The sequence below is a fragment of the Rhodamnia argentea genome, chromosome 11 (genome assembly GCF_020921035.1).
Source record: "Rhodamnia argentea isolate NSW1041297 chromosome 11, ASM2092103v1, whole genome shotgun sequence".
Classification (NCBI taxonomy): domain Eukaryota; kingdom Viridiplantae; phylum Streptophyta; class Magnoliopsida; order Myrtales; family Myrtaceae; genus Rhodamnia; species Rhodamnia argentea.
Genome location: NC_063160.1, coordinates 22,777,216 through 22,789,862, shown reverse-complemented (window position 1 = coordinate 22,789,862; position 12,647 = coordinate 22,777,216). Strand labels below are relative to the sequence as shown.

General features: G+C 41.8%; 3 protein-coding genes across 5 annotated transcripts in view; all 3 read right to left on the bottom strand.

The window, feature by feature from the left end:
- LOC115726453 (protein COFACTOR ASSEMBLY OF COMPLEX C SUBUNIT B CCB1, chloroplastic) overlaps positions 1 to 11,200 on the bottom strand; it is a 20,292-nt gene extending 9,092 nt beyond the window's left edge. The window contains exon 1 of the mRNA XM_030656326.2: positions 11,183 to 11,200. The gene's annotated coding sequence lies outside the window, so the exon portion shown is untranslated. The remainder of the gene's footprint in view (positions 1 to 11,182) is intronic.
- LOC115726444 (LRR receptor-like serine/threonine-protein kinase RPK2) lies at positions 534 to 5,036 on the bottom strand. Of its 2 annotated transcripts, none has more exons than XM_048272013.1 (2): positions 1,188 to 5,036; positions 534 to 699 (listed from the first exon to the last, which is right to left on the bottom strand). In XM_048272013.1, exon 1 carries the CDS (start codon positions 4,501 to 4,503, stop codon positions 1,312 to 1,314), a length of 3,192 nt encoding a protein of 1,063 aa, XP_048127970.1. In that variant the 5' UTR covers positions 4,504 to 5,036; the 3' UTR covers positions 534 to 699; positions 1,188 to 1,311. The 2 variants fall into 2 exon arrangements, with proteins under 2 accessions (XP_048127970.1, XP_030512166.1); XM_030656306.2 differs by having other exon boundaries at positions 1,232 to 5,035.
- Positions 9,074 to 12,647, bottom strand: LOC115726465 (rRNA-processing protein UTP23 homolog). 2 transcript variants are annotated; one of them, XM_048272028.1, is made up of 8 exons: positions 12,490 to 12,647; positions 12,011 to 12,201; positions 11,811 to 11,891; positions 11,367 to 11,487; positions 10,718 to 11,023; positions 10,324 to 10,389; positions 9,270 to 9,429; positions 9,074 to 9,233 (listed from the first exon to the last, which is right to left on the bottom strand). In XM_048272028.1, the coding sequence occupies exons 2-7, from the start codon at positions 12,199 to 12,201 to the stop codon at positions 9,337 to 9,339; spliced, it is 858 nt and encodes a 285-aa protein (XP_048127985.1). In that variant the 5' UTR covers positions 12,490 to 12,647; the 3' UTR covers positions 9,074 to 9,233; positions 9,270 to 9,336. The 2 variants fall into 2 exon arrangements, with proteins under 2 accessions (XP_048127985.1, XP_030512202.1); XM_030656342.2 differs by lacking the exon at positions 12,490 to 12,647 and adding an exon at positions 12,258 to 12,339.

The following is a 12,647-nucleotide window of genomic DNA, read 5'->3' as shown; positions in this document are numbered from 1 at the left end:
CTTCATTCAGCTTCTTTGCATTCATCATTACAGTAAGTTATCTTAGCTTGTTACCTGGGTTACTAGGTAAGAACTGCATGAGCAGCACCTACATATATCCCAGACTAGCCAATATTCCTACCAGACAGCTTTCCTTAAACAAAACGGCAGGTAACCTTTTTGGTAACCGCGCTGCACCTGATGCGACCATATTCTGCAAGCCTGTGCGGCAAATCCTTAAGAATGTACAAGCTAATTGGTCGGAAATTGATTCTGTACAATGCCATCACCATTCATTATCTTTGTTGATGGCTTAATTTGCAAATGAAGCAACTTTAAGGGCCTCATTCGATAGAAAATTCTTCTAATCCTGTTCTACTGTCTTTCGCCGTTAGCCTCTGTTCAGCATCTCCATGAATCGACTTGACCAGAATGTTGCTCTTCACCATGAGGCAATATCTCAAAATCCCATATCACTCCACCAACTCGAACCATCAAGTTACTGCTAGTGTCTCGAGTAATTTTGATTTTGGGCAAACTCAGACGATAAAATCGGCAGGAACATAGAAGCTAGTGACATGAAACTCTCTCCTTTATCACAGTTTTCGCAAGTATTTGCTAGAGAGCCTTGTCCCTCTTTTCCAAGTAAAACATTTGGCCAAGAGATCAGTCCAAAGAAGATCTCATGCCCTCTCCACTGTCTCGGGATTTTGGTTGTCCCTGCAGAAACAACACGTAAGGCGCTTCAGTTTGGGGAGCATTTTGGTTACAAGGAGTACGGCTGAAGAAATCAACAATGCAACAAGTTGAAAGCAGACTCTGCTGAGATTTGCAGTCACATTTTATTCCTCAGATAACAGACAGCAAGACAAATAAAATTCAGCATGGTTTAAATTGTAGATCCCCGCCCCTGGCGGCGGGAATGTAGGAGTCATCACGTACTGTCTTCAAAATTAACATGTTTCAGGCATCGCATAATTACACATGCTACGACTCTACGGGGCAGCCTGCTTTTCAAATTGTGCATCACATCTATCGACTGAGAACACGATGCTCGGGACTTAAGCGACTCATCGAGCAAACATTAGCATGACAACTTTCATATTAGATCAAGGATATGACAAAAAAATATCACCATCTTTTTGTTAGTTATTTTACCTAAATGAACTAACAAAAGGGAAATATCATCGTAGGATAGACAGGACTACCTTTAAATGTAAGATCAAACTTATAGTCTGCAAAAACTACTCACCTTGATTAAAATTTACTGGGGTAAGAGGAGGCTCCAATTTCTCCCCTTTAAATACAAAAAGTCGATGAGCATTGTTCAACTCAAGATTTCAACTGTTTCAACTTCTCGACAACCTGCTTCATCGAGGGGCGAACAGAGAGTGACTCTGCTGTGCAAACTGATGCAAGCCTTAGCATCCCTGTAAGATTTTCCAGGGGCCCAGCCTCCCGTAGTTCTGTAGAGAATAGCTCAGACGGACGGCCCTCCTTTATTAGGAACCTGGCCCATGCCACAATGTTGAACCCATTCCCAAATTCAGAAAATGAGGGATCAATTGATCTCTTCCCAGACATCAGTTCCAACAGTACAACACCAAAGCTATATACATCTGCCTTGTCAGAAACCCGGCATGTGGTTGCGTATTCTGGTGCCACATACCCGAACGTACCAGCTACATCCGTCGTGGCATGTGTTTCAGAAACTTCTAAGAGCCTAGCGAGCCCAAAGTCTGAAAGGTAGGCGTTAAGCTCTTTGTCCAGCAGAATGTTGCTTGGCTTAATGTCCCTGTGAACAATTCTGGGACTACAAGAGTAGTGGAGGTAAGCCAGAGCCTGTGCTACATCAAGAGCTATTTTGTGGATCACTGGCCACTTCACATTTTCTCCAGACCTCTGATGTATGAAGGTTTCAAGGTTTCCACCAGATAGATAGTTATAAATCAAGAACATTTCTGTCTCTCCCACGTAATACCCAATAAGAGTAACAAGGTTCTTATGCCGTATCCTCCCTAAAGTTCTTATTTCTGCATCAAATTGCTGAATGCCTTGAAATCTACCAACAGAGAGTCTCTTCACAGCTACTAGGAAACCTGGGACCAACTCTGCTTTGTACGTTGAGCCAAATCCACCAGTACCAATTAGATACCGGATGCTAAAATTTTCCGTCGCTCTAACCACACTACCATAGTTCACTTCAGCTGGAACATCTGCAAAGGTAACAACCACTTTCCTTCTCAAGCTAGTAAGTCGACTAAGCTTTCTCCTTCCAAAGACAAGGACAAGGACCACAATTATTAGCACGCTGAGTATAATAGCAGCAGAAGTTACCAGCGCAATGATGAGAGGCTTTAGTTTTTTGGGGCCATGAGACCTTTTAACTTCCAACGGCACTGGAAGCCCTGCTGGAGGTGTAACATATGCATCTGGGCAAGGAAGCAGATGAATATTTCCTCTGAAAGAACTGCAATCGCTCTGGTGCTGAAGGTGTGGAATATGGCCAGAAAGATTGTTGAAAGAAAGGTCCAGAGTCACAAGATTGGGAAGGGCCGAAAAAGATTGAGGAATCTCCCCTGAGAGGCTGTTATGATCAAGAAGCAAATTTACAAGATTCGAGGCATTTGTCAAACTTGCAGGTATTGATCCTGTCAGAGCATTTTGAGAAAGATCCAAAAATGTTAGTGAAGTTAATTGACCAAGTTGAGATGGAATTTCCCCAGTTAGATTGTTTCCTCCAAGAAGCATCCAATTGACGTTTTTCAAATTCCCTAATTGACCAGGCAGAGATCCATGTATTCTATTTCTTCGAATGTCGACAATTTGAAGCGTCATGAAGTTCGCAATACTAGGAGAGATTGGTCCACTAATCTGATTGTCTGCTGCTATAAATTCGGATAGCCCTTCACAGTCTAGATGCGATACCTCATCAACTGTGCCCTCTATCAGGTTAGCACTCAGGTTCACCGAAAAGCTAAGAAGATGACTGCAGTTCGAGATTAGGTTGACAGGAAAAGACCCATTGAACTTGTTGTTATTCAGTAAGAGTCTGTATGAAGATCTCTTATCAGTTCCCAGAAATTCATCTCCCAACACAAACTGAGGCAACGGGCCAACAAATTTGTTCCAGCTAAAATCATGAACCACTGCAGAGGTACCATTTACATTGGACCCAGAAGAAATTCCCATTCTAGAAGTCCACATGACCAAGTCGGAATTCCGAAGATCTTCTGCATTAACTATTTCTTCACTGAAGAACGTGTTAACGGTGCAACTGCCTTGCAGAAACTTGGGAAGAACGCCAGTTAAGTTGTTCTGGCTGACGTTGAAGTAAAGCAAACATGGAATCAGCAATGGGGAAGGGAGAGGACCCATCAAATTATTCGAACTCACATCCAAGAAGGAAAGCTTTCTGCAGACCGCCATGCCTTCAGGCAGCACACCAGCAAAATAATTCTGACCCAAGTTGAGGACTCTCAGCGAGCAAGACTCACCCCAATTAGTCGGGAACCGCCCCCCAAGATTCGCCCTCGGTGCCCACAAAATCTGCAGACTTGGAAGCAGGAAAATTTCATGTGGAATCCCCCCTGCGAATGCATTGAACTCCCCTCTGAGGCTATCCATCGAGCCATTGCTACTCGAACTATAATCGACCAAATTGGTCAACACAATAACAGATAGGTTCCGACAATTAGATAGCTCTTTTGGGATCCTATCAATGAGACTGTTCCGGGAAACATCTAAAACCCGAAGAGCTGCGATATTACCAATCTCGGGTGGAATCCTACCCTCGAGGATGTTGCCATCAAGCAACAGAGTCCTCATATTAATGCATTTTCCAATCTCAGGTGGAATACTATTCACCAGAAAGTTATTTGACAGCTTTAAATGTCTCAAAAGCTTGCAGTCGCTGCTTTTATCCACTTCAATCCCACCAGAAAGCTGATTATTGGATAGATCAACCGCATCTAGTCTTCCATACCCAATCAGACCACTCGGTATGGAACCGGATAATGAATTACACGACAAATTCACCAAGCGAAGAAACGCATGGTACCTTATTTGAACAGGAATCACGCCAGAGAAGTTATTCCCTTGGAGCTCCAAAACCTCGAGGAACCGGAGCTTCCCAATGCTCGCCGGGATCTCACCGGAGAACGCATTGTAAGGTATCGACAGAGTCCGGAGCTCCGTCAGGTCTCCGATAGCCTCAGGCAACTCCCCAGCGAGATACGAGTCCTCTCTCGTGAAATTGAGCTGCGACTCCAGCGGACAAGACGCCGTCAAACTCCCTCCGACACTCAACGCCACCACTCTACCGGAGGACCGGTCGCACGTGACACCGTACCAAGTGCAATGGCTCGTCGAGTCGTTCCACCCCGAGAGAAGGCCAGAGGGGTCGGTGGATACCGAGCTCTTGAAGCTGAGCAGCGACATTGCGTCGTCGCTGGAAGCCAAAGCGACAGCTTCCGACATCGCGAGGGAGTACGAAAACGCCATCAACCAGACGACAATCGCCATTTCCTCGCCACCCTGAAGCGGTCTCCCTGTCTCGAAACGGAAGCCTCGTGGCCGGCGGGGAAAAGCCGCCGACAGATCTGCGAAGCAGCGACGACGAGAGAAGGAAATGGAAGACGCTAGAGACAACGAGATTTGAAGCGAGAGAAGAAGACGACAGTGCGAGCGAGAGAGGACGAAGCTCACCGCGAAAGAGAGAAGGCTCAACGCTCGTTTACAGAGAAAAACAGCAACACCCCACTCTCTTGTCTCTCTACTGGGAGAGGTTCAAGTTTTGATTTTTTTGGGGGAGTCTGGGACACAGAAATCAATCTCCCTTCTCGGTAGGAGAGTCTTCGAGTCAAATCTAATAAATTAAACTCATTGAAAATTTGAATTCGGCATTTACCATAGATTCAGTGGGCAGAGAGAGCGAGCGAGCGAGTGGAACCGGCGAGTCGGCTCGGACAGGGAATAAGTACAAAAAGAAAGGGGAAGCCATGAAAATGGTTGGGTTGGGTCTGGACTGAGGTGGAGAAGAACGAGGAAGACGACAAACCAGAGCCGGCGGGAGGACCGGGATGTCCAGTTCTGCGGTTCTTGTTGTTCCTCACATGCTTGTCTGTTTTTTAATTATTGCATTCCCACGATTAATTATTCAATAATTTTTTTTTAAACTCCGAGTTTTTGTTAATTTAATAATTAAAGGGCTGTTCAAAAACTAAACTCGAGAAGAAAATTTGCACGACGTAATATTAGCTTATGCTTATACCATTGTCAACTGGTCCACCCCTTCAAATTGTAATGAGAAAAAGCTACCCCTCGGCGCTTAAATAACTTTTTCTTGTAATTATTTAGTTAGACGACTAGACAAATCTAGTCAAGTTAGGTGTTTATATCTTTGACTATATCCCCTTTATCCTATTGTAGACAACTATCATAAGATAAAACTTATACCTTGATAATCAAACGCATCCTTAATCCATACCTTAAGGATGGGAAGAGATTTGGTCATTGGGATAAATTCAAGACAGTACTTTAATATTCGAGGCATTAAGAGCTGTTGGGATCTAATTCTTTCACGGATTGTTCCCGATCACAACAAACGAAGCTCTCTTTTTTCCCCCCTTTTTCCAATTTGATTCGTTTTATAGTGTTCGCGTCACACCGTGTATAACTATTTTGATTTTAATGGATTGGACGGAAACAAGTAAAGGGTCACGAGAATAATGGAATTCGCGAATCAATTCCTTTTTTATTAATCAAATCTCATATGTCGAGTGGAGATGGAATGAGATTGGCGACGGGCATCGACCAACGGCGATTGATTTTATGATTTTCATGGTTGAGCAACTGTGAAAGATCGATCACGATGGCCAATTTTGAGGACTCGGTAAAGCAAAAGACCCTCGTAATAATAATTATAATGATGATGATAATAGGAGAACTCCTCTGATCGATTTTTTGTTTCCATTTTTCATTGGCCACTATAATGAGTGACGTGAGTAAGAAGAAGGGGCAGGAGGAGACACATTGATGGGACGGCACACGTACTACTAAGGTTTTTCCACGACGTACTGTACATTCGACCGACTTGCGATGTTGCTGTTCTTGCAAAGTTGACTGTGCAAGTTGGGGAATGGGGTCTATCGTTGACCCACAACTCCCCTTAGATTCTTTGCAGGATAATGACAAAAATAATCTTCAAATTTTAACCTAATTTGTAATATTATTTTTTAATTTTTAATTTATTTATTGTGATCCATATACTTTTATTACATATTCAATTGATTCATAAACTGTATAAAAATATTCAATATTATTTTTCTATTAATTCAAAATATTAAATATTAAATATAATATATAGATTAAATTGAATACGTATTAAAAGTTTAAGAATTACAATGGATAAATTGAAAATCCAGAAACGGCAGTGCAAATTAAATTAAAATTCAAAAATCACAGTCAATCAATTTAAAAATTTATGGATCATTTATGTTGTATATACCATTTTTTTTTTTTACTTGCAAACCTTCACATAACCTATCCCATTTCCAATTGTCATCATCATCACCATTTACTCTTTTTCTCTCTCCGTGGATAACATCACGTCACAGAAAGCAGATCCACTTTTCATGAAAACCATATTTTATATATATATATATTCAAAATGACACAAAAAAAGAGAATTTTTTTTTTACCCTTCATGGGACATGCACCCATGACACACACACACACTCTCTCTCTCTTTCTCTGGATGCCAATTACTACCTTCATGGGGATCATGGTGAGCCCCATTCGAACCAATTTTTTTGCCTTTTCTCGAAAGCAAATAATGAAAATTAACGTCACAATCATCGAAAATAAAGAGAGAGAGAGAGAACAAGAAGGGAACGAGTGGGGGCATAAGTTTAGGAATGGGGACCAGCATCGAGAATCGAGCTGAATGTCTGTCAGTTGTCAGCTACAGCTTTTTTCCTTCCCTTCCCCCTCAATTTATAAGAAAAAAAAAACGACTCAAATTTCGGGCCAAAAAACAAAAAGATTCCCGGCGTTTAGTATTCATCAAATTAGGCCAAGTGGGAGTCTCGTTTTTCTTTATTCTATTTCTACTACGAGTTGAAATTTGAAATTTTGGGAGAAAGAGAGGGGTCTTGACTTGAGGAGTGTGAAAACCCCGGGTGGGGTGGGGGCCTTCTCGGCTTTTGAAAAGTCCCCCGACCCATCAAGAGGCACAGACTTTTTAAGGGACGAGGAAAGGGACCCGTGATAGCAAAATTTTAGAAGGCAAAATGGCAGTTTCGAATTCCTCTCTTTAACTACTGCGACCGGCCAAAGCTTCAATTTCGTCGTCACCGTGACGGAGGAGCTGACGACCGCGGAACGCCCCGCTGCGACCCATGGACGACCACGTGAAGTCGTCGTGAAGGTCATGGTGTGGAACGAGGACTCTCCCTTTCTTCATTTCTTTGAAACCAAGGCTTCGTTTATCTTTCGAAAAATATTTTTTAAAATTTAATTTCATTGATAATTTATATTTATATCTTTATATAAAAATGAAAATGTTATTTTATTTTATTTATTTTTATAAGTAATATATAAGCAATGTTTTTTGAAAAATATTTGTCAAATTGCTTTCTTCTTCTTTTTTCGCGAAATAAACAGAGACTAAAGAAATGTTAGACTACATATCTTCTGCTTAATGTAAAAGAATACTAGACTTACTAAACTGTCTTAGCAACTGTGCTATGGTCAAACTATGTCTGATCTAGAAAGGTATCCTCCTCATTTTTTCTGTGGGGCCTAACCGGCTCGTGTATAATGCCCCGTATGTTGACTCCTCACCCCTTTGAATGGGTCAGACAACAAGGTCTCTCGGGAGAACAGACAAAAGGGTAAAGGGCAATTAAAACCACAACAATCAGTGGGCTTGCTTCATACTTTTATGTTTGTAGTCGCGGCTTAGGTCGCCTGCGAAGGACTGGAGGAAAAAGAAATCACATCAACAGCAAAACAACCCCCCCTCAACATCACGGAAGTGAAGAGATAAGCAAGTGTCATGCCACGTTTCCAGAGGATTGAAGGGATAATACAATCCCTAACAACTCAACAATCTGGTCGCCGACTGATTCCGGCACCCGGATCAATAACCCTAGAGCTCAATTGGACGGTGAGCTTTAGGAGCCCTCACAGCAGAGTGGACTAAAATGATACGCCTAGTCGCGTGATCACAGGTAAGAGACGATATGAGGACCACCACACAACAGAAAATGTAGATCAGGCTGAGGACAATAATAGCATTATGCGTGTCCCTGTCCCATGCCACCATTAATGGCCCTCCTTGTCCTTGCAGAGAGTCGAGGGGTTCTTGGGCCTTTCTTTCTTTTCAGTAAGTCGTAAGCCTCATACAGAAAGGAGAATCTCATGGGAAATCACAGTACCCCAAGATTGGACCCTCCATGATATGAATTATACCAGCGACTGGTTCAGTCTACCACGTCAGTAACTCACCAAGTCTACACGATAATTTCGACAAAGAGAGCTGATATGGAAATCTGAAACAATTAGTAAGTGTTCAAAACGGAGGTATGGGAATCTCCACCACATAGTGCTTAACGAGCTACTGATACCTAACTGTCAACCGGCAGCTGATAGAGCTCATGATGTCGTCCAGGAATGCAGTGAAGAAAGCACAGAGTTCAGGCTTTACCAAAGGAAATCCACTTGGCCCGTTGACCAAGCACAAAACAGTCCAAAAGGGGAAGAAATAAAACCCAAATCAAGCCAGTAGCAGTAGCACGTGTTCAAAGTAATCAAGTATGACGGGAGAAAGAAACCGGGGTTTTCAAAAAGCATGCTAGTACTGATAATTAACAATTCACCACACTTAATTCCGGACTTACAGGATTGCTGCACCTCAGAAAATGCTTCAGCCTGCAGGTAGCATCTCATAGTTCTAAGTAGATACTCCATCATGCATTTCTATTATTCTCAAATCTCTATCGGGAATATGGAGATTTCGTCTACGATATTTCTAACTAGTTATACAGTCTATTAAACTGTTAATGATGTAGGGCCAATAACGATGAAAAGATAGGGGAGAGGTGAAGATCATCCCACTTCCAAGATATAATCCAACTGATGCACAAAGCTCCACATTTTAACAATGAAGAATGGCAATAAAAAACAGACCAGAGAGTTGACTATGGTCTAAAATTGTGCAAAAGAAAATGCAACATCACAATACAATACATCTTCAACCCAAAAAATAAAATAAAATTACAATACGCCTTTGCAAGCAGTCAAAACTGCACTCTCAAGGAAGTGAAAAACCTTCAAAGCTCAACCAGCACGTCGCTAATTACCTGTATCTGAAGAAGTCTTCCCTTTTCGTGACCTCCTTCGTTTCCTGCTTCTACTTCTGACAGTACCATCACCATCCTTCCTTTCCTGCATTAAAACATCAATACTTCAAATTGTGGTGATAAATAAAGGGAATTTAGATTGTGATTATATCTTTCCAGAAAGCAGAACAAGTAGCATGCTACTGTTTTGTGCAGAAATTTTATATGCACTCAACCTTATTTTTTTCTTGGCAATCCATCTACATGGAAGATGCACCATATGGCAAAGGTGCATTCCCACTATTGTTGAGGGAAAAGGAGTTCATACTTACATATCATCCTAACAATTTATCTCATGAAAATAAAATTTTAGTGAAGGAAATGCTCAGGCAGCTGCTGTCTGCCAACATTAGTACTCGAAAGACGACATATACTGAGATTACGAGAATTTTAGCAGCTAGTCAGTACATTCAGAAAAATACAGTCAAAGGATACATCCACGGAGGATGAAATAAAGGTGACGGCATTACATTCAACAGCACCTTATTTAAGAAGAACATCCACAATTTTTGTCAAAGTCAGGTTCTACACCTTGTAGGTCTGTAACAGTAACATAGAAATAGGGAAAACAAAATACAAAAAGGCCGCACACAGCTTATACATTATCATTCACGAAGGAAACAAATCAGCAGAATAAATAAGTACTATTAAAAGGGAGACATCTGGACTATGGTCCACCGGTGACAAGGAGGCACTCAAACTTTTCATCCACAGCATACCAACAAAACACACAAAGCAGGAGAAAATATTGATATCTACACACACAGCTATTGACGATGGAAATCAAGAGCAAAGAAATCACAACCAAACTACTTCCACGGCATCACGATGCATAACAAAATGTCACTTCTCTGTAGCTCCTTTTTCTTTTATTTGGTTCAGGTGTTAACTTTTGTTTGGGAGGCGAGGAGGGTGTATAAAGAAGAAGGTGCAGACTAACCTTCTCAGAACTAGGCTTAGCGTTTTCATAGGTTTTCTTCTTCAAACAAGAAAGTGGATTTGGTCCCTGCAGCAACAAATGAACACCTTCAAAAGAAGACAAATAAGATCGCACACATTATCATTTGTTATTAGTGCATGCTTCTGCTAATCCATCAACAATATAGTCAGAAAATACAGTCAAGTATTAAGAGGTCGCATTAATATCTTAATCTGAACATCAGTAAAAAACAAGACAAGTTCCTGACATCTGACGTATCACCAGAAACAGACAAGACCTTACATGCAAAGACAGAAAACAAACAGTACATTGCCAATCAACAAATAACTTTGGACAAGTGAAGAGGGATAAAGATAATATATTGGAAACATAATAAGAGAACATAGATTGCCACCTTTGCTTTCTTTCTCTTAAACTGAACTTTGTCTTTTACACCTATTTCTTTTTTGACTGCTTGTAGCTTTGTCACAACGGATGATTCCATATTTCGCTCTCCAAAATCTTCCTGTTCATCAGAAGAGTCTGCTGACTCCTTGGTCCCAAGAATGTTAGTAGTCCTCCTTTTCAACATCTTATGCTCCAACTCTGTCATATGCAAGCGTCCTTCTTCGGAAGTTTTCACAAATTGACGCTGAGATGCGGACGGTTGCTCGAGAAAAAGAGCATTCCTAAGACCATATATGGCAGGGACTCCCGGTATCTGCCGGAATACAAATTAACAACTTATAGTTAATGCCATCAACTAACGCTCATGAAAGGAAGACGGAAGTGCAAAATCAACTAAAAAAGTGATATCAGGTCTAAGCAACATTGTCGTTGAGAGCATTTTGTCCAAATTGAATATGCAGTAGCAAGACCTGAGAGAGAGAGAGAGAGAGAGAGAGCAGATTGATTTTAAAGGTTCAAAAAGGTGTAGTGCATTAGAATGGAAGCCTATAATGATGACAAATCTTCATCGTCTATATGGCTCCCCCCAAGGGAAGTAAGAGCATGCCCAACTTTGCACATAAAAGCAACAATGGGGAGAAAAAGGAATTACTAACCTCCAGAAGCTTCCTCCGCAGATCAGTGTCCTGAGTAGCAACAAAGAAGTGCTGAGGATTCTTTTCCCCAATAATCTCCAAGATACAACTGTCAGCTTTCTTCCTCCCCTCATGATCACATCTAAATCAAATAAATTTTTGAAAGATAAGAATGATTTGCAAATCATTAGCATGTCACAAGTTTAAACTAATAACTAAGATTCTACACGAAAAAGCCAAGCCTCCGAGGAGGTTATAGGGAAAATAATATGCAAGATGTTTCTTAATCTGCTTAACCACCATAACTCCATTGACTTATCCCGGAAGCCAAGCGAATCTAAGAAACACCCACTCTCGGCAGAAATAAAGACAATAATCATTTTTGTAATTTACAAGCTTGGTCTGCGCCCGGCCTTGCTTCGGTTACAATAACTTCTATTGACTAACACAAAAGCAAACACTAACCTGGTAATCACGAGATTTTTTGTAGCCTCAAGTGAATGGGCATGCGAGTCTCCCAGTCTTCTCAACTCATTAAGCACACATCTGTAGTAATTTGGATACACATCTAACTATTATGAGATTCAGAATCTTACAATCAGCATATCTCAAGACAATCACAAGCATTAATTCCCAATTATCACACACGCACACACACTGCGAACCTGGTGGTGTAGAGTTTGACCGGAGCAGAGAGAATGTCGGAGATAGCTTTATCAGCAGGCGCAATTTTGTTCACAACAAGGTTATGCACAAAAGTCCCGTCGCAGAGAACTCGGAAAGGCTGTCTAAAGCCGAAACAGGCAGTATAAAATCTCACCGCCTTGCGATGGCGCCTCTGCTTTCGGACCCTCATCTAAACGAACAGTAACAACATGAATTCCAGCGAGCAATCAATCCGAGAGATAACACCTCGACTTAGAAGAGAGCAGGGAGCAGCTTGAAAAACCAAAAACCCAAAGAAACGAGGGTAGGCAACAAGGACCACCCTCCAGGGTGTCTAAGCCTCGTCGCTATTGGCGAATGAAGTGGTGATCAGGACTAGCGTCAGCATTTTCACAAACACGTCTTGTGCAAAAACGCGGCCACTCGCGGATGCGAGCGCGCGCGCGAGAGAGAGAGAGAGAGAGAGAGTACCGTTGAGCGTTGAGCTTGATTGAGAGAAGAAGAGAGAGATGCTTCGGGGCTGGAGGAGTAGAGACGGCGCGCTGCGATTATGCAGTCGGTATGCACGTAGGGAGCAAGAGAAAAATAGAGCCGAAGAAGCGTTCGCGTCGACGATAGATATCCCAAAGTAAAACT